Here is a 21659-nt window from a genome sequence, read left to right on the forward strand (position 1 = left end):
CTCCTGCTCCTGGTTCAGGTTCTGGTTCTGGTTCAGGTTGTGGTTGTGGCCTCACCTGTTCAGAGGTTTTATAGAAGGCCACCGATGCGTTGACCAGTTTCAGCCGGTCCTCCATCTTCAGCATCAGCTGCTGCCAGTGCACGGCCACCTTCTCCGCACAGCCGCGGATCGCCTCAGGGTCAAAGTGCCCCGCCTGGAGCATCATCTGAGGACACAGGAGAGGGACCGGTGAGATATAGGACTGATGGTCCACTACAGGAGCTGGGACTGATGGTGGACTGATGGTCCTGGTACCTCTGCTTTTTGCTGCACCTGCAGGGCGCTCTGGTGGGTCTTCTGGAGGGAGTTTGCATGAAAGAGAGACTGAGGAGGAAAGAGACAGAGGTTGATTAAAGTTGTGGTTCTGAGGTTTTGGTTCTGATTCTGGTTCTGGTCGTCTCTCACCTCGATGGCCATCTGAAACTGTTCGTGCTCCTTCTGCAGCTGCTCCGCCTCCGTCAGCGAGCTGGCGTTGACCATGCTGGCGTTCAACATGGACTCACCGTTACGGATCCATCCCAGGACCTGCAGGGCACGCCCAGGCCAAGGGTTGTTCACGTTTTTAGGCTCTAGCTCTCATTTCTCTTTTTTCTGAATCCAAGTCCCTCCTAATGTCTGACTAACACATTTTACTCTATGTGAAAACATCTATAGTTCATAATGATGAATGAGTGATAACACACATTTTAAATAATGTTTATTAATAAGGGAATGAAACAGTATTTATTTCTATAGTTCATTTCATTTCCTGTCATCTCCTCCTGATGTGGAACCAACACTGACCTTTGTATTTTAACTTCATGTTCTAATCAACATTATTTCTATCATTTTGTGTTTTTTTGTGTCACTTTGTGTGTTTTGTCTTGGTTTGTCTGTTATTTTTATTATTCAGTATATTTTTCTCTCATTTAGTGTGTTTCTAATGTTGTTATGTATGTTTCTCTGTTATTTTTGTGTATTTTGTAGCCCCTGCAGTGCCATCGCGTACCCCCATTTGAGAACCACTGCTTTAGAGGACCCCTCAGCAGAACTCACCTGTTTGACCTCGGCCTGCAGGTGGCGCAGCTGCAAACTCTGCTCCAGACGTGCGTGTGTGTCGGTGGCCTTTAGCTCCGCCTCCTGCTGCTTTTCATGCAGGAACTCCAGCAGCTCCTGGACCTGGGACGCCAGATCCACGTCCTTCTCCCCCGTCAGCTCAATCCCTGGTACACAGTGAAGCCCCGCCCCCTCAGTGTCATTGAGCACTGACTAGTTTAGGGTTAATCCTGCATACCTGAGGCTTGGACCTCCATGATGTACTGGTGCAGGTCCTGGCCTTGCTGCATCACTTCGTAGGTCATGTTGTTGGTGGCGGTCTTTCTCTCCACGTGGCGTTTCAGACGCTGCTCAGCGAGGCCGATGTCCTCACCGCTACCGGAGGAGCCGCCGGCGTCACCGAGCGGCCGGCTCAGGTCCTCAGACCAGGCGTCCAACTCGGCCGTGACCTGCATATTGTGCAGAATAAGGCAACACGATGTCCACTGTGTTAATGGTTAAACTTATTACCTCATTACTGGTTTTTATTAGAAAGGTTTCTGCAACTCAACAGCCAAAAGTTTGATTTAAATGATAATCTTTTTGTTCTGATGAACACGTATATAAAACATGGTAGATTTACGACCAAAACAATAGAATAAAAAGTACTGGGGTCCTCACCTCGATGGTGTACTGCTCAAACACTCGCATCTGCAGGAAGATGTCCAGTTTGATTTTACGTTCGTGGAACAGCTCCTCCATCTGGGCCTGGGCCTCGTCCAGCTGCTGCAGCACCCCCTGGATGTGGGCGATGGAACTGCAGTGAGGCGTCTTATTGGTGGACATCGCTGCGTCTCTGCCAATCAGAAAAGAGCACACACTCAAACCCATCCTCAGGAACTAAATATAATATATTAGTTCTTTACAATGCTTTAATCAATTACAAATTATTGATCAGAATGTTTATAATTGCGATGACGCCAAAACAAACATTTAGTGTGAAATGATTTGGATTTTACCAACAAATACAGTTTATCTAAGAGTGAAACGTATCGTTCATGTTCTCCTATAGAGCGACCATACATCTGGTTTTACCCAAACGTCCTCTTTTCACGTCTTGTCCAGCCAGATTTGAAAAACTGATGAAAATGTCTGGGTTTACCCAGGGACCCTGAACGCATCACAGGGAACACGTTAATTTAAATGACTGTAACTCTGCTAATATTTCTTCTATTGGAGAAATTTCACCAGTTTCTGAGCTAAAGCTAATGAGTTTCTCTTTACAGGAAATATCATGTTATTACAGTAATTTCACTCACACGTGATGCAATCATTAAAGATGCTGCTTTGTTTTGATGAAATTGTCACACATGAGGAAAAGAGAAGAGAGACTAAAGTCAAAGATGGATTGAAAAAGACCAAATACTGATGGATTTATGAATAAAATCATCATAAAGATTCTTCTGGATGATAAAACCTCCATGGAGGTTCACAGAGGGATTAGAAAACTAAGGACAGAGTTAGAACGTAGGAAGTTAAGGTAAAGTTTCCATCATCTGGTCTAGACCTCATCACCTCTGTCTCCATGACAACAGACAGAATAAAGCTGAGTCAGCATAAGACCATGGGATTTCAGTTATTTATTAAAGTATATATTTATTGATTATTTAATGTTCTGTAAGCCTTGAGTTTTTTTATTTATTTATTTTTTATTTTTCATTGTTTCAATGATTTACAGATTTTAGGAAGATTTACATTTGATTTTTCAAGGAATGAATATTTTAATGAATAATAAAGGTGATTTTTAATTCTTTGTTGTAAAGAGAGAAATTAATATATTGTATTTTGTCGTTACTACAAGTTAGATTTAAGAAAATGAGGAATAATTTAAGTATGAAGAACCAAATGTCTCTTAAATGGAAATCTACTGTAAATATGGTAACTCTACTCTCATCTATATCAGTTCATGTGGAATTGTAGTGTGTGTGTGTGTGTGTGTGTGTGTGTGTGTGTGGTCACCTGAGCTGCTGCATTAGCTCCTCCCCCTCCTTGATGACGTTGAGCGTAGCCTCTAGAGTGTTGGTCTGCTGCTGCTGGAACTGACTTATCAGAGTCTGAACCGAGTCTACGGACTCACAGCACACGTCGTTCATCAGCTGCTTCTGAAGGTCCTCCATCCACGACCACAGCTGCACAGACACACACATTAACACACTAACACACACTAACACACGGACGCACACACACTGACCTCCTTGGTGTGTGTGTGGAAGGACACAGACAAGTCCAGCAGCAGTTTCCTGTGCTCCACTCGTCTGACAAAGTCCTGAATGCGGACCTCCAGGTGTCTGGCTGCTTTGTAGATCTCCTCTGGGTCACACTCTCCAGTCTGAGCCAGCTGCTCCGCCGCCTCCAGCAGCTTATCAGCGTTAGTGTACGTGTTCTACAAGGTAACACACACACTTTAACTAGCGTACCTGCTAACGCTGAAACACTATTTTATTTTACACCCACAAATAAACCCTTTATAACACTACACAGTATGTACACCTCTATGTACATCTAACCTTCAAACACATACTCATTTGGACATAATTGACAGCTCTACTTAAGCTCCTCCCACTATATGAATACATACTTCTGACGGGCACTGTAATAGGTTGTAGAAATTAGATTAAATGACCGATATGCTCTTATTGTGAAACTGTAATAAACAAGAATCTTCTGACATTTTAATTTTCCATCTTTTTAAATGTGTATAGTTTGTTGTTGTGGTAGTTCATGTGTTATCCAACAGGGGGCAGGCTGCACCATGTGCTCCATATTTACATGTGCCTCCCTCCAGCAGGGGGCGCACTGTGTGAAAGTTATGTAATGATGCAACAACAGCTCCTGACCATCAATGCCTCATGGTGCATTCAGGGTAAATCAAAGAAAAGCTCAAACCTGAGCCACGTCTTCAAAGTCGTCGTGTCTCTTCTGCAGAGCTCGAGCTCTGTGCAGAGACTTCCCCACGCCCGTGTGTTTACTGAGGAACGCCTCCCCGTGGTTCTCGATCCAGTCCATCACCTGGGGACAGCACGGGGTCAAAGGTCATCAAAGGTCATCACATGGTGGGAGTGGGAGGAGTCACGCTGTCACCTGCTGAACGTCCTGCTGGAACACACACAGCTGCAGACGCTGGTGCAGACGCACCTTACGCAGCTGCCAGATGTTCTCCAGACGCCTCTGATGGTGCAGGACCTCATGGACCACGTCCAGGATACAGTGGACCTGAGGACCACACACACACACACACACACCTGTCTGTTGCTATCTAAGCTGAGGCAATTGTTTGTTCAGGTCTGATTTTAAAGGTACATATGAGGACATTGTCAGGTTTATGTGACTTGTGAGGACCACGGTGTAACGCTTATATTTCACAGAAAGTGTGAAATATAATTTAAAATAAAAAAAATTAAAATATAGAATGCAGTTGTTGAGATTGTGTGGTGTTTTAATTTAAAAACACTACACACTTTATTGTTTCATGCAAATAATAATTATTTACATTAAATAAATAAATTACTTCTTCCCCAAAAAACAAAAAAAATCATTTTAATGACTTTTACATTTTATCATTTCTAAACATTTCATGCAATGATTTTGTGTTCAATAGGAGCAGAAAATAAAATCAGTAAAAAGTGTAGAATGATTAAAAAATGGACAACGTCAGAAATGTTCCTGATTTTAAAAGTTTTATTGGTGTGTTGTCATCAAAAAATGTCCTGACACACACAGACGCACACGCACGCACGCTATGGGGGGTGGATCGCTTCTAAATTCACGCACACCAGTCCAACGAACGCGTAAACGACTGCGTACCCTGCGTCTGTATGTCTGATCTACATTTCCCATAGACTTAGAACGGGTAGACGGGCACATCTGCATGTGTGATTGTAGATGTGTTAATGTATATACACTATAAAGTGCACATACACACCTACGCCACACCTGGATGTTCACCTAACAAACACGTAGACACAGGTGTGAAGCTATAGTGATCAGGTGACCTTCACTATGTAGCACCGTCTATGTGACATGTAACCACTTACGCATGCAGGCGTGTACATGAGTGTGTGAGAGTATAACAGATCACCATTTAGTCTGGCTACAGTCTGTGTCACTGCACCCGTCCATAGAGTGGTAGTGACTGTAGTGTTACGCTCTGAGTCAGATCATTGCTGTGATTGGACAGAATACAACACACACACACACACACACACACACCATCAGGATGTGACACAGTTACACGTTCTGTTAGATTAATAACTAATATTTTAACGTCTACCACAGCAGAAGAAACACGTAAGTCACCATGAAAAATCATCCAATCACAAGCTCCACAAATATACACTGTTTATAAAGTGTTAAATAATGTAAAGTCTGTAATAAATGTGTCTAATAAGTTATTAGTGAATATCAGAGAACCATATGAGTGAGTATGAGAAATTATAATAAAATATATAATAAAATAAAATGTTAATGTCTAACTTAAAGACATACATCGTGAAATTAACAGTAAATATGTGTTGACTTGTATATAAACTGTAAGTATATTAAATAAACACATGCTTAATATAATATCCATTTATGTTTTAATTTAGGCTGTTTTATAATTTAGTAATTAGGACTGGGCGATATATCGAGATTTAAGATGTATTGAGTTTTCTATGATATATTATAGCTTATTTTGTATCAAAATACTAGTTTTAAGAGTCACTGCTTTTACTTCTCAGAACAGAGTCTTAACTCAGAGCTTCCCCATAACAAGCCATATTACAGATTACATATCACTCACACGTGCTGTCCCTTACAGGAGAAAAAAACAAAAGTGTCACATATTGATCAGCTGTTTGTTAATAAATGAACATGTGTAGCATTTTGGATCAGCAAATTTAACCCAGAATTTATCTAGATTTATATCATATAGGGGAGTGGTGGCCTAGTGGTTAAGGACGCTGGGCTTGTAATCGGAGGGTTGCCGGTTCAAGCCTCACCTGGGCCATCACTGTGGGATGTTGAGTCTTAACCCCGAACTGCTCCCCAGGCACTGCTCCTCAGGGATGGGTTTAATGTAGAGGACAAATTCCATTAATGTAATAACGTTACATGGCCAATTAAAGGCAAAAGCCCCGATTTAATCTTTAATATCACCATTTAGAGAAAATATATTAGATATGACTTTTGGTTCATATCACCAGCCCTAATAGGAATGTTCACAGCTTTTTAATGTTAATAAAGGTCAACAGATTATACACACATCATTATATTTAGTAAGTGGTTGATAAGTGGATATTTTAGATTTCTTGTACATCTATATTAAAATATAAGGGATACTAGAGGTTGGTTGGGGGGGGGGGGGGGGGGGGGGGGGGGGGGGGGGGGGTAGTGGGCGCCAGAAAATTTCCCTTATTTTCAAATCTAAAACTTGACAGTTATGTACTGACGTGTACTTGTGTGTACGCCTGGATGCCTAACAATTTTTGTTAGAGTTAGGTAGGCAGGGACACGTGCGTTAGACTGGTGTGCATGAATTTAGAAGCGATCCACCCCCCATACGCACGTACACACACACGTACACACACACGTACACACACACACATGTACGCACTGCTTTGGAGTAGTTGGCAGTGGCGGTGAGTGAGTCTGAGTCTCCGGGGCTCAGAGGTCTCTGTAGGACGTCCAGCAGCGCCTTCCCGTCCTGACTGACCTTTGACCCACACACACACAGTCCTCAGTGATGTGTTTGGTGGTAACCATGGCGACACTGTTTGTTGTTGTTTACCTCTGTGTAGGCCTGAGTCACCTGCTCATACAGACTCTGGTGGCGATGGATGGAGATCTCCAGCTGAGTCATCTCAGAGGGTAGACCTCCATCACTGCACAGAGAACACCACGACTCCACCTCAGACAGGAACTACACACACACACACACACACACACACACTGGGTTATTTCCTGTAGCAGACGTCAGCAGGTCAGCAGGAGTGAAGCAGTTCCATCTGTTACTGTAAACACTCATTAACAGTGTTTTTCTGATGTCACACTTATATTTAATTAAAACTCTTTTTTCTTTTCGTTTCTTCTTTTAATTTGTAATATTTCATGAACCTTTGTAACAAAGTAATTTCCCTCTGGGATCAATAAAGTACATCTGATTCTGTTATTTTATGAAATAATAATAAAATTATAAAATACAGTCAAATTACTTTATTTAAATATTTACTTTATTATAATAAATTAAAAAAGATTATAATAATTATGATAATAACACAAGGGTAAAAGTAATAATAATAATAATAATAAATATAAATACCTGCTCAGACTTCTGGTGAAAAAGTGCTGACATGGCGAGGATGGTGGAGCGTTCGTCCAGTGCTGAGGCCAGACTCTTCCAGTCCTGGTCCAGCTGAGAGGAGATCTGTTTGATTTGAGCCGAGGCGTAATGTCCGGCCTCCACCAGGCGACCGGCCACCGACACGATGCGACTGATGTTCACGTAAGCGTTCTAAGAAGAAGAGGAAGAAGAAAGGTGTGTTGATGATGTTTGTTGTGGAGTTGTTGTGGGGGTGGTGATGTCCTCACAGACATACCATGGAGTTCATGGCAAAGTGGTTGTGTTGCGTCTGCAGCTCTGCAGCGTGCTGGTAGCCACGGCCGATCTCTGTGTGGCTCTGTAGGAACACCTCCTTGTTGTGTCTGATCCAGTCAAACATCTGCACACAGAGAAGGTCACTGTTCCTCTGAAGGTTCTCCTGATGCTGGCGTCTCACTCACCTTCTCTGCGTCCTGCTCAAAGAGGCGGAGCTGGAAGCACTGGTCCAGCTTCGCTTTCCTCAGGTGCCATGTCTGATGGAGCTGCTGACGAGTGGAGTGAAGCTTGTCCAGCAGACTGCTCACCTGGTGGAGAACAATGAAGGTCCAACCAATGCTTCAGTGGTTCAGATGGTCCTGGTCTTGGGTTTGGTCTGGAGCTACTGTACCTTGGGGACCAGACTCTGGAAGTCAGCAGAGCCTGAGATCCTCCCAGAGAAGCCGTCACAAGACCTGATACACTGCAGGAGCCTCTGGCCTTCCTGGTCCAGCTCCTCCACAGGAGCCTTCAGGACCTGCAGAACAAACATCAGGGTCCCTGTAGGTTGTCTGAACCACTACAGAGGTCCTCTTTGTGGTTGGGGGGTCTCACCTTCTTCTTGAGCTGCGTGTGATCCTCGATCAGACGTCGAGAACCTTCAACATCTGCAGGGAACTCTTTCTTGGACAGCAGCTCCTGAGGAACACAAAACCATCTTCACACAAAGACCACCCCCCGTGGACTGCCTGCCCCCAAAGGTTCACCCCTCACCTGGAGGTCCTCCAGCCTGGACAGCAGGTGGACGGCGTTGGATATGAACTCCTCCAAGGATACTCTGAGGTCCATCCACTCTTCGTGGTTGTAGTCGAGAGAACCTTCAAAGTCCTCCGTCAGCTGAGAAGGATCCACCAGCTTGGCCAGACCCTCCACTGACACCATGCTGGTCTGTAGGAAAAAACACAGCTGTGATGGGAGGAAAACCAAACTGCTCCAGATGGTGGTGAGAACATTCACACCTCCAACAAAGAACTGCTCAGAACTACCTCAGAACCTTCAGAGAACCTTCTCACAACCTTCTGTCCCTCAGGGTCCACCACTGACCTCAAAGGAGAACTTGGCACTGCCAAAGTTTGTCTTCTGCTTCTGCCAGAAGTTATCAGGTTTGATGATGAGGGCCACGCAGATCTCAGCGGGGAACACGTCCTGGAGCGTCTTCAGCAAAGGTTTGATCAGCTCCCACTTAGAACCACGCATGTCCATGATGACGGTGAAGCCTCGTTTACACACGTCCTCACTGAGGACACACAAACACACACTCAGAAGACACACACACACACCGACACCATACGCAGTTTATGGGGGCAAGGGAGCATTGCCCGAATTGTGGTCAAATGTTTTTATTACAGTTTTCCTAAATTCATTAGTTTTATTTTTAATAAACTAGTTTTGTGCTGCTTTAAATCTAACATATTACTGTTAGTTTCATGTCACACATGTTAGTTCTGTGATGCAAATTTTTGAAGTAAACATTATCAATTATATTACTAATCACTTTTGAATTATTGTATATGTTACATTGTGGTTGGTGCGAATCTCCAGACGGTCGATATATTTGATTGATTAATTGATTATAGTCTATTAAACCCTAAGGGGTAATTCAGTTTCAGTTACATCCCGACCAAGAAACATGAAAAGACAATCACATATAACATGGGGCGACAGGAACGGGAGAATTGTGGAGTAGCCAGCAGTTTTTTCTTTTGCCCCCCATGAGAACAATCTCAAACTCCGCCTATGACACACACTAACACACACACATATGGTCAGAGTGTCTACCTGGGGACCGTGGATAGGTAGGTGACCAGCCTCCTCAGATCCTCCTGTTTTATTCGGTCATGGTTGCTCCGAGCAGGGAAGGTCAGGATTGGTCCTCCTCTTTTGTCCCGCCCACCTACGAGCACCAATCAGGTCAATGATTGGAGAGTTTACGGTCTGTAGCACACAGACACAGACAGTCTGTGTCTGTGTGGGGACACTCACCGGACACAAAGGCCACTTTGTCCTTCAGCACAGGCAGCACATCAGACGCCTTGATGCCGTCGGTCCTGAAGGGTCCTGCAGACGCTCACACACACACACACACACACACACACACACACACACACACACACACACAAAATCATGTGATTTTGGCGCACTGGAGAATGACATGATAAGAGATCAAATAGTGGAAAAATGTGCAACGAAAAAGCTGCGTGACAAGTTATTGCAGGAAGATGGACTGAGTTTAGACAAAACACTGTCAACTGTGAGAGCTTATGAAGCAGCACAGGCAGAATCTAAACTTTTCACGGACAGTGTTGGTCACAGAGCGAGGAATAATCACGTTCATTTCACTAAGAAGAGTGCATGTGTGGATTACGGACGGCATGAGGAGGAAAAGGCAGCCACAATCAGACCAGCAGCGTTGCTCCGTGTTACACATGTGGAATCAACACACAGCAGATGAATGCGGTGCCAAGACAGCGACATGTCTTTTCTGTCAGAAAACAGGACATTATGCACGCATGTGTTTTAAGAAGAAAAAGAAATATAAAATAACAGTGACACCAGTACGGACAGGAATAAAGAGAAAGAAAAGACAAAAACAGGTAAACCAGTGAGAGCAGTAGTACAGGATGCTTCTGACGCGTTTATCCATGTTGTAGATACTGAAGGGACTGAGACAGTTAAGGTAAATGGACAATGGCTGAAAATGGTCATAGATACAGGAAGTAGTTAGAAACTTCATAGGAGAAGACCTGCATAAGAGAACAATGTCAAATAGAACAAAACTGAAACCAACCAAAAAGAGACTTTATGTCTATACTCAGACTACTCCACCTACTGTAGATGTGTAGCTTATTTTCAGGCAGAAATGAGATGGAAAGACAACGTAGTCACAGACAACATATTTGTGATAGAAGGACATGTAGAAGCACTGCTAGGCAGAAAAACAACCTTTGAGTTAAAAATACTTAACACAGGAGAAAAAGTGAACACGATAGACGGAGAGATTCATCAAGCTTGTTAAAGAATACCCACTAGTTTTTAAAGGACGAGATCAGATTAAAGGTTACAGTCGATGAAAAAGTCCCACCTGTAGCACAGGGTTTAAGTCCCTTATCCCATGTTAGAAGCTGTAAACCAGGAGCTAGACAAGGTGGTGGGACAAGGCATATTAGAGGAAGTAAATGAAGGATCTGAATGGGTTTCTAATATCCTGATTGTACCCTAGAAAGACACAAAATAAGTGAGGCTATGTGTAGACCTGAGAGAAGTTAACAGAGCGGTGATTAGGGAAAGACATCCAGTACCAACCGTAGATAGCATCTTACAGGCAGTACAGGGAGCAAAAGTGTTTGCTAAGCTAGATGCACAAAAAGGGTTTTGGCAGTGTGACTTAGCCCCAGAATCCAGACCACTAATGACATTCATCACACACAGAGGGTGCTACCATTTCAGAAAAGTCCCCTTTGGATTATTGAGCGCACTGGAAGCCTACCAGAAGGCTGTGGACTCTATGTTATGTGGCATGCCTGGTACTGTTTGCTACATGGATGATGGATGAACAGAGACTGACACAAGTCTTCCAGAGATTCAAAGACAGAGGTTTAACACTCAACAGAGACAAGTGTATCTTGTACTACAACTGATTTAGATACGTAATCACGGCTGAAGGAATCAAACCAGATCCAAGAAAGGTCGAGGCACCCACTACGTGTACCCACAGTAGTTATTAGCGACCGACCCAGTCGGATGAACAGAACAAACCAATAGCCTATGCAAGCCGTTCATTGACTCCAACAGAACGCTGCTATTCTCAGATAGAACGTAGCTTTAGGATGTGTATGGGCTGTAGAACATTTTAGAACCTACTTGTGGGGAAGGAAGTTTACTCTGCAAACAGATCACAGACCCCTCATTTACATGTTCAACCCAGAGAAATCAACACTTTCACCACCAAGAATACAGAGACTTGGCTTGAGACTGCAACCATATGACTACAAGATAGAACACATTGTCGGGAAGTCCAACTTAGCGGACTCACTTTCACGACTTCCTTTACCAGAGACAGAGAATAACTGTGGATACATATGTAAACAGAGTTTTGTCACTGATGATGCATGCGGTAAAGGCCATGAACCTTGAGGACATAAAACAGAAAATGACAGAGGATGCCACACTAAAGCAACTAAAGACAATCGTGCCAAATCCGATCCCGAAAGAATTGCCGCCTTACATCAGATGTGCAGGAGAGTCATGCACCTATGATGGACTTGTGCTGAGAGGACACAGGATTGTGCTACCAAAAGCAATGGTGAAACAAGCACTGATGATTGGACACGACACTCACCAAGGAGTGATCCGTACAAAACAATATCTCAGGAGCAAATTCTACTGGCCCAACACGGACCTAGATGTGGAGAGATTGATCAGAAACTGCTCCGCCTGTGTGATTAATCAGCCACTACACGAAGATCAACCCCTTCAACCACTAGAACTGCAACCGAGACCATGGACTAAGATAGGTATTGATTTGGTTGGTCCTATTCAAAACCACTACATACTAACTGTGATAGACTACTATACTTCATTTCCAGAGGCTGAAGTTATTTCAGATAATTCCTCAGCCACTGTAGTTCCATAGCTGGCAAATATATTTGCAAAATTTGGCTATCCCATGGAGGCTGTTACTGATAATAGGAGGCAGTTTGTGGGACAAATTTTTGAGTAATTTTTTAAGTCATGTGGAATTAAACACATCAGAGCGTCACCGTATTATCCTAAGAGCAATGGGAAACGAGAGGTTTCACAGATACCTGAAGAAAGCCTTCAGAGCAACCAAGTGTGAAGGAAAGACTTGGAAGGAGGAACTTCCAAAGATATTAATGATGTATCACTCAACTCCACACAGAGCATCAGGAGAAACACCAGCCATGCTAATGTTTGGAAGAGACATTCACACTAAATGTCCAAGCTTGGAGAAGTTAGGTGGACCTCGAGAAGAAAAGGAGATAGTAACAGATGTCAGAAACCATCGCGAAGAATACCAAACCAAAATGAAACAGTATGTTGACCAGAAGAGCAAAAGAGCACGACTTCAAAGTTGGTGACATAGTTTACGTTGCCAGTATGGAGAATGGAAAGCTTGACGCAACATTCAAAGACACTCGCTATGTTCTACAGAGAAACATCACCAACAACTCTTTTGAACTGGTCAACATAGAGGATGGATCATAAGTGATCAGGAATGTCAAACATCTTCGCTACAAACCTGTGGTAATGGACTTTGATGTTTCCGAGCCTTCATCAGTCTGCAATGGTCAAGTCAGCAATGACACAGGAGAAGTGCTGATTGCTGAGAACGTTCCAGCTGTTGAGACTGTACCTGACCTGTGTCTGAGGTCATCATCACTACCAGGAAAGGTCATGTTATCAGAAAGCCCATCAGATACAGAGAGATTTAAAACTTAAAAAAAAAGAAAAAAGACTCCTTTGTTTGTTTATGTAAACGGAAATGACTTGTTTGTTGACAACTTTTGCAGCATTGTCATGTGAAAAGAAAAGAAAATGGGGAAACGAGGAAATGTAGTATAGTTGATACTGTGATATCGCGAGAACAGTGAGAGCGAGAGTACGGAGAGAGGAAAGGAAACAAGCATGGCTGCTGAACAGAAGTGTTAATAAAAGAACATAAAACTCAACTAAAGGACTGTTTATTTAAACAACACAACAAACATAGATAATAAGGTAAACTGTAGAACTGTGGGCCCGTACTACGAAGCTAGATAATTATATCCTGGATTTAACTCAGTTAGCTTCACCTAACCAAATATTATCCATCAGACAGAAGCTGTCCTATGAATCTAGATTACAACAAGCTAAGTTAACCAGGTGATTGTAGCCTGGCTACGTGTGCAACATAAATTAGAAAACAACAACAAAACAAAAAACACAACAATGTATTCATTTAAAAATGAGGACTAAACCATGTTCATTTAGAAACACCTTTTCCCAACCTTCACATTTAACTTCACTTGAAAATAAAATGTAAAAAAATTAAAATAATCCAAAATAATTGAATAAAACATAAAAACAGGGAAACTCTGACACACACACACACACACACACACATACACACGCACACTCTCTAATGCTAATGGCCTCAGCTCTAGTTTCTCTGCAGAGGAAAACCACATCCATCACTGCTCCAAACCACAACACACACACACACACACACACACACACACAATCTGAAACACACACACACACACACACACACACACAAACTGAGCATCGCTCTGACCATCAGAGGCACAGGATGTTGAGCAGTGAAGCCCCGCCCCTTCACTGAGTACTGACTAGTTAGTGGGAGCTGACAGACAGTGGGAGTGTACTGTAGCTGTTCCCACGCAACGTTCTTGAAGCCAAAATACGGCGCGTAGAGGCGCTGCCTTCTTGCAAATTTATCATCATTTGGAGCCAGAGTCTGTGCAGTAGGGCCGGTGGGAGGAGCCCTGGTAACACGCCCCGCCCATTTAGCGTACTACCCCGATGACTTACACAGCCCAGCTACGTCAAGAACATACGTATCTTTCCCACTGGAAATTCTACCAACGTCTTGTTCAGATCACAGAGGTTAGAACTAAACCACCATTTATCTACACTCTAATATCTAGTTTAATGGTGTCTCAGCTTTCCTTCAGGACCTAACTGATAATCACAGAGCTACGCAACTAATGATCAAAGCAGAGTTTAGCTTTGGAAAAAATGATGTGACGAGTATTTTAACTTTACAGTTTGACCCACATGCCATCTGTTATCATTGAGGAGGCGGGGTTGTCCCGTCCATTCTTTCTACAGTCTATGCTAATAGACTCCAGTGGTGTTCTAAACCAACTGGTGATGGTGGTAACTGGTGACTGAGTGTGCTTAGTAGTCAGTCATCAGTTAACATGGTAACCAGTTTGAACAGAACAGCAGTGATGCTCGGACCTGCTGATGACATTTTACAATGGTTATACTGGTTTATACTGGTTATACTGGTTATACTGGTTTATACTGGTTTATACTGGTTTATACTGGTTATACTGGTTATACTGGTTATACTGGTTATACTGGTTATACTGGCCTATACTGGTTATACTGGTTTATACTGGTTATATCGGTTATACAGGTTTATACTGGTTTATACCGGTTATACTGGTTATACAGGTTTATACTGGTTATACCGGTTATACTGGTTTATACTGGCTTATACCGGTTATACTGGTTATGCAGGTTTATACTGGTTATACTGGTTTATACTGGTTATGCTGGTTATACTGATTATACTGGTTATACTGGGTATACTGGTTATACTGGTTATACTGGTTATACCGGTTATACTGGTTATACAGGTTTATACTGGTTATACCGGTTATACTGGTTTATACTGGCTTATACCGGTTATACTGGTTATGCAGGTTTATACTGGTTATACTGGTTTATACTGGTTATGCTGGTTATACTGATTATACTGGTTATACTGGGTATACTGGTTATACTGGTTATACTGGCTATACTGGTTTATACTGGCTATACTGGTTATACTGGTTATACTGGTTTGTACTGGTTTGTACTGGTTATACTGGTTATACTGGTTATACTGGTTTATACTGGTTTATATTGGTTTACACTGGTATTCCTGTATGTCTGATGACGTCAGATAGTCTGATGGTCAGAGGGAGTGTGCTTTGAAGACGCCCCGGAAGTGGACGAGAAACACGTGTTGGAATGATCAGAAGAAGGATCACCTTTCAGAGTCCAGACAGCACCTGTTACACACACACACACACACACACACACACACACACACACACACACACACACACACACACACACACACACACACACACACACACACACACACACACACACACACACAGACACACAGACATTTCTTCACACCATCAAAACCTGATTGAAGGATATTAAAGGACTCTGTGTGTGTGTGTGTGTGTGTGTGTGTGTGTGTGTGTGTGTGTGTGTGTGTGTGTGTGTGTGTGAGAGTGTGTGAGTCCATAACACATCTCTAGTAACAGGTTATGAACCACAGGCCTTTAAAACCACTGTAATCAAACCTCTCCTTAAAAAACAACCATTGATCCAAGTGACTTGTCTAATTATAGATCAATATTTAATCTCCCTTTTATTTACAAAATTATTGAAAAAGTCATTGAAGGTCAACTATGTGATCACCTACAGGAACAATTTATAGAGAGCTTTCAGTCTGGCTTTAGAGCCAATCACAGCACAGTAACAGTAACCAATGATCTCCTCTTAGCCTCAGACAGAGGGTTGGTCTCAGTTCTGGTGATCTTAGATCTCAGTGCAGCCTTTGATACAGTGGATCATCATCTACTGCTGCAGAGACTGGAAAGTGTTTTTGGGTTTAAATCCTACCTATCAGACAGAACCCACTTTGTTCATGTTAATAATCTCTCCTCAACCAGTCCACGCAGATGGCTGCCACCTCTGAACCTGGTTCTAACAGAGATTTATTCCTGTTAAAGGAAGTTGTTTCTTTCCACTGTCACTAAATGTTTGTTCATGTGGATCTTGTTGGTTTTTATTTCTTTATTTTATTTCTTATTTTATTTTATATTTTGATAAATATAAAATTCATAAATAATGTATAAATAATGTGTTTATACAAGAAAGGGTTAAATCTAGCATTGGAAAATACAGCACTGTCCATAGAGCTATTACCAGCTGGAATAACCTTGATGCAGAGACAAAACAAGCTGCAAACTTGGCGAGATATAAAGAAAAAACTCGAGATCAAGAATACGAGATCAACACATCAATGAGAAAGAAGATGAACTTTTCTTTTGAACTGGAGGAACACAAACAACGTTTGGGAAGGAATGAAATCTACGGGGAAGAAGGACGACACGAACAACGATGGAGAGGAAGAATAAAAAAAAAAGAAGAAGACAACACTGACTACAGATGAGAATAAATCCTACACAAAAAAGACGAGCTCTGATGTAAATTTTCTGTGTTCAAAATAGGGGACGGGACTCGGACAAGCAACCTGCTTCTCTCGTCTCCTTTTTCTGCATGTGCAAAAAAAAAAAAAAACAGAGAGAAAAAGAAAACTTCTGTGAATGCAACCATGTTGGAAATAAACTGAATAAATAAATAAATAAATAAGCGCATTGAGATGACTTTGTTGTAATTTGTGCTATACAAATAAAGTTGAATTGAATAATGTGTCACAGATCACCATCAGCTCAGAGCGGCTCCACTGAATTAAAGGTTCTTTAGGAGAACAGTGGGAGCTCAGTCTGTCCATCAGCAGAAACCATGTGACTGTGACACCACGGGAAAGTCTGTTCAAACCCATTTCCTCTACAGACGTCACGCTGGACTTTAGTCACACACTGTAGACCTCTACCTGTGTCACACACACACACACACACACACACACACACACACACACACACTAAAGAGATATTATTGATATATAATTTCATAACTGTATAAAAGTATATTTTGGAGACATTTAAGCGTCATGTCCTGTCTCTGATTTCTATCTTCGTGTGAGTCTGTAACAGATGAAACATCTGCACATGTGGAGAATCCTGATGTGTTTACCTGCTTTAGTGAGGACAGAGAAACAGATAAAAGCATCTGATCAAAGAAATTGTGTTGTAGAAAGTCACATAATAGCAGTAACTTCTCTGTGGTCTGGACCCCTGACCTAGACCCAAGTCCTGGTCCAACATATGGTTTTAATCTAAACTGCATCAGGGGCCTGTCCTCAGAAACTAGATCACTATATCCTGGATCAATATATCCTGATATGTGTGCATTATCTTAAGCCAACCAAACATTCTCTGTACTATGAAGCATGATATAAACACGTGTGCTAACCTAGGTGATTTCAGCCTGGCTATGTGTGCGCTCCTGTGACAGTTAGCAGCGTCAGACCAATCACAATCACAGAGAAACTATGGGGAGCAACTCACGTCATTATTGATGAATAATTACTTCAAAATATAATGAATTAAAATCCATAATTTATACCAAAAACAAGAGAAAAAGCAGGAAGTGATGTCACTGTTAAGGATGATCAATATTAATCAACGTGACGATAAAGAGACACTTTCACTTTATTACAGCACACACGTGTTTCTATTCGATTTATCACACACACACACACACACACACACAGAAGTATCAGTTTCACTATAGAGGAAAAATGAATGAATAAATGAATGAATAAATGAATGAATGAATGAATGAATGAATTAACTAAATTACTAATTAATGCATGAGTGAATGAAACAATGAATGTGTATATAAATCTATATCTTTCCTAAATGATGTCCTCACTAAAATTAATAATCTTTCTTTCCTAAACTCAGCTGTCAGATCTGCACCAACCAGGATCTAATAACAATGGCCAGGTCGTTTTACTCCTGATTGGTCAGGAGGCGGGGCTTTAGCACTCGCTCAGATCTGATCCACTTCATAACCTGGTCCAGTCCAGACTAAGTTACCATGGTGATCTAGCCTGGTAAGATCTTAGCCAGCGTCACAGTACAGCACACACCAAATAAATCCAGCTTCATAGTACAGGCTCCAAATGTCTGAGATGCTTTCAGCCTGAATATGTTCAACAATCACTACATACATATGTCTGTTCTCAAAATATGAGACTGATTACATCAACAATTCACACACTCTCACACATACGCACCGCACACACACACAGCTGCAGCTGTTGACTGAAAGCTATTAAAGGGGGCGGAGTCTAAGAGGGGTTTTGCTTTGTATTTTTTTTAAACACTGTGTCTCGTCTATGGGGGGTAATAACAGCTAATCCACTCAGACCCCCATCCACACACACACACACACACACACACACACAGAGAGGAAGTCCCTCTGCAGCAGCTCATTGTGCCGAGGCCACACCTCTGAATATCTGCTCCTCCTTACCATGACTCAGACCTGAGGCCTACCTTAAAGACACACACTGGCCTGTGTGTGTGTGTGTGTGTGTGTGTTTTGAGCATGGCGTGCTCCACGTGCACACTGCTGATGTGAACAGCTGCTGTTCTGCTCAAACTGGTGTCTGTGTTACCTGGTGACTGACCTCTGAGCTCACAGTTAACACCATCACCAGCTGCTTTAGGGAAAAGGAAACTTATGAATCTTTGTGTTCCACGTATATTACAGATGGTAGATGTTCTTCTTCCTTTGAGAGAAAAGGAACTCCATACAGAGACCAGTCCAATATGTTTGGTTAGCTTAGCATATAGCGACCAGTCTATATGTTTGGTTAGCATATCATGTAGCAGCCACTCCCACATGTTTGGTTAGCTTAGCATGAAGCAACCATGCCCATATATTTTGTTAGTTTAGCATGTGGCAGCCAGTCCGACATATTTGGTTGGCTTAGTACGTAGCCATCAGTCCCATATGTTTGGTTAGCTTAGCATGTAGCAGCCAGTCTGACATGTTTGGTTAGCACATAACCACTACTCCCATATGCTTAGCATGTAGCAGCCACTCCCACATGTTTTGTTAGCTTAGCATGTAGCAACTAGTCCCATATATTTAGTTAGCTTAGCACGTATTCACCAGTCCCATATGTTTGGTTAGCTTAGCATGTAGCAGCCAGTCTGACATGTTTGGTTAGCTTAGCACGCAGCCACCAGTCTCACATGCTTGGTTAGCTTAGCACGTAGCGGGGCTTGCTAAGCAGGGTCACAGGATAAAGGGGTGTGGCTATAATACGACCGTGGTTTAGTGGTCGAGTGGGTGGTCCAATGACGGAAGGGTTGGGTGTTCGAATCCCGCTCTATTAAAAGTCATTGTTGTTGTGTCCTTGGGCAAGGCACTTTACCCACATTGCCTCGTATGAATGGGTCTGAATTGTGCCTGAATGTTGGTGGTGGTCAGAGGGGCCGAGGCAGCTGTGGCTACATTGTAGCTTACCACTGCCGGTATAACTGATATGAGTGATTGGTGTGAATGAATAATGGTTTCTGTACGAGCTTTGAGTCTCCTCGAAAAAAGCGTTATATAAATCTAAGCCATTATTATTATTATTATCAATAATAATAATAATATACAATGATCAGACAGAGAAATTAAACAGATTTTCTTAGTTCAGACCTGGGTCATGTGACCAGGGGACATCAGCTGATCTCGGTGTGGGTCCTGGTGTCCAATTGTCCGCTAAAAGCTAAGAAGTTCTAGAAGGTTCTGGTCCTTAGGTGGTTTAGGTACCTGAATCTAGACCGGATCTGCACTGCAACTAAAGTCGCCTGGAAACCGTTACCATGGAAACGATTGCCTCTCACCTGTCACATGTTTAGAATCTTTACCTGAGTTCTTACGGAACCAGAACCACAGGCTGGGTTCTGATCCAAAGGCCACTTTTGGCTCCACACCAACAGGAACATAACCCGGGTCTGAACCAGCACCAACTTGTTCACCGCAGGATGGAACCAACGACCCAGAACCAGAGCAGAACTAGGGTCCAGACCCAGGGTACAGGTGCTGGTGCTGATCCAGGTTCTGTACTGTCTAAGGTCCTCAGACACCATCGGATGTCAACAGAGAAGAGTCCTGGTGGAACTCAAAGGTTCTAGAGGGTTCTGGTCCTCAGGTAATCCACTTTAAACACAGCTATGCTAACTGAACCTGGACCAAAGTCCACATTTGGTTCCACGTCAAAAAAGTTCCAGCCCAACTAGAACCTGGAACAGGTCGGATCCAGAACGAACTGGTTTCATCAGGACGGAACTAAAGACCCAGAACCAGAGCAGATCCTGGTCTGAGTCCAGGGTTTAAAGACCAAAGCAGGTCCAGCTGTGGGGGCGGAGTCTGCTTCTGGTTCTGGTTCAGAACCAAGCAGGTCCAAACCTTCCGGAAGCTGCGTCAGACACACACACACACACACACACACACACTGGTGGTTCCGGGTCCAGTCCTCCTACCTGTCCGGTAGAAGCTATCCGTGTCCGGGTCGCTGAGCCCCTCCTCGGCCCCCTCTGAGGGATTCATCCCGGAGCTCCAACAAAGGAAGGGTCCGTTAGTGTGTCGGTATCGTCCGAACCCTCAGCACCGTGGCTCCGTGCCCGTCCCAGTCCCCGGTACCGTTCCCGGTTGCCCGGTGCTGACCTCCATCAGCCGCTCCGGGTTCAGTGTCTGCAGCAGCCGATCAGTGTGTTCTATTGTTCAGCCCGTTAGAGCCCCTCCTCCTCCCCCTCAGCATCCCCCCCTCCACCACCACCACTATCATCATCATCATCATCACAATACACGGTTATTAATATTATTATTACTGGTATTAATAATAATAAAAATAATAATGATTATTATTATTTATGATCATAGCTGAACTGTGTCACTGGCGTTGGTTAGAGCAGTGGTTCTCAACCTTGGGGTCAGGAGACACTGGGAGGGGGTCCCCAGATGCCTAAGAATATTTTCTGAACAATTTCAGCACATTTTTGCTTATTTTTACCTTTTTCTACAAGTCCTCCAAACTCACCATATTTTAATCTATTTTCATCACTTTTTCTTTCCATATTTTTTCTTTTTTTAATGTATTTTTGCTACATTTCTCCCATTTCTGACACTTCTACATCACCTTTGAATGACTTTTCTACACATTTTTCCACTTTCCAGACATATTATAAACCTTTTCTACCACTTTTACACCTAATGTCACATATTTTGACCCATTATTGTCACTTTTAACCTCTTTTCACCATATTTCATGATTATTTTTTCATAATTTAACCACATTCACCATTTGTCATGTTCGTTATTTGACAGCTTAATTTAATTGTAACTTTTTTAAACCACTTTTTCTGTTTTTATCCACTCTAATTTACAACTTTTGTCTTATTTCTGTGTTTTTTAAAATCCCATTTCACCTCCT

General features: G+C 42.7%; 1 protein-coding gene across 2 annotated transcripts in view; it reads right to left on the bottom strand.

Annotated features, from left to right (window-relative positions):
- kalrna (kalirin RhoGEF kinase a) overlaps positions 1 to 20964 on the bottom strand; it is a 47958-nt gene extending 26994 nt beyond the window's left edge. For both annotated transcript variants that reach the window (XM_028435602.1, XM_028435601.1), the window contains exons 1-22: positions 20710 to 20964; positions 9710 to 9784; positions 9506 to 9620; positions 8771 to 8963; positions 8441 to 8614; positions 8282 to 8365; positions 8079 to 8204; positions 7873 to 7995; positions 7689 to 7811; positions 7412 to 7603; positions 6881 to 7012; positions 6707 to 6805; positions 4195 to 4326; positions 4000 to 4122; positions 3305 to 3496; positions 3073 to 3242; positions 1735 to 1909; positions 1313 to 1523; positions 1075 to 1241; positions 445 to 564; positions 295 to 363; positions 56 to 205 (exon numbers count right to left, since the gene is read on the bottom strand). In XM_028435602.1, the coding sequence (XP_028291403.1) occupies positions 56 to 205; positions 295 to 363; positions 445 to 564; positions 1075 to 1241; positions 1313 to 1523; positions 1735 to 1909; positions 3073 to 3242; positions 3305 to 3496; positions 4000 to 4122; positions 4195 to 4326; positions 6707 to 6805; positions 6881 to 7012; positions 7412 to 7603; positions 7689 to 7811; positions 7873 to 7995; positions 8079 to 8204; positions 8282 to 8365; positions 8441 to 8614; positions 8771 to 8963; positions 9506 to 9620; positions 9710 to 9784; positions 20710 to 20776 (3012 nt within the window). In that variant the 5' untranslated portion in view covers positions 20777 to 20964. The remainder of the gene's footprint in view (positions 1 to 55; positions 206 to 294; positions 364 to 444; positions 565 to 1074; positions 1242 to 1312; positions 1524 to 1734; positions 1910 to 3072; positions 3243 to 3304; positions 3497 to 3999; positions 4123 to 4194; positions 4327 to 6706; positions 6806 to 6880; positions 7013 to 7411; positions 7604 to 7688; positions 7812 to 7872; positions 7996 to 8078; positions 8205 to 8281; positions 8366 to 8440; positions 8615 to 8770; positions 8964 to 9505; positions 9621 to 9709; positions 9785 to 20709) is intronic.
- Between the last annotated feature and the right edge of the window lie 695 nt (positions 20965 to 21659).

The sequence above is a fragment of the Gouania willdenowi genome, chromosome 21 (assembly GCF_900634775.1).
Source record: "Gouania willdenowi chromosome 21, fGouWil2.1, whole genome shotgun sequence".
Lineage (NCBI taxonomy): Eukaryota > Metazoa > Chordata > Actinopteri > Blenniiformes > Gobiesocidae > Gouania > Gouania willdenowi.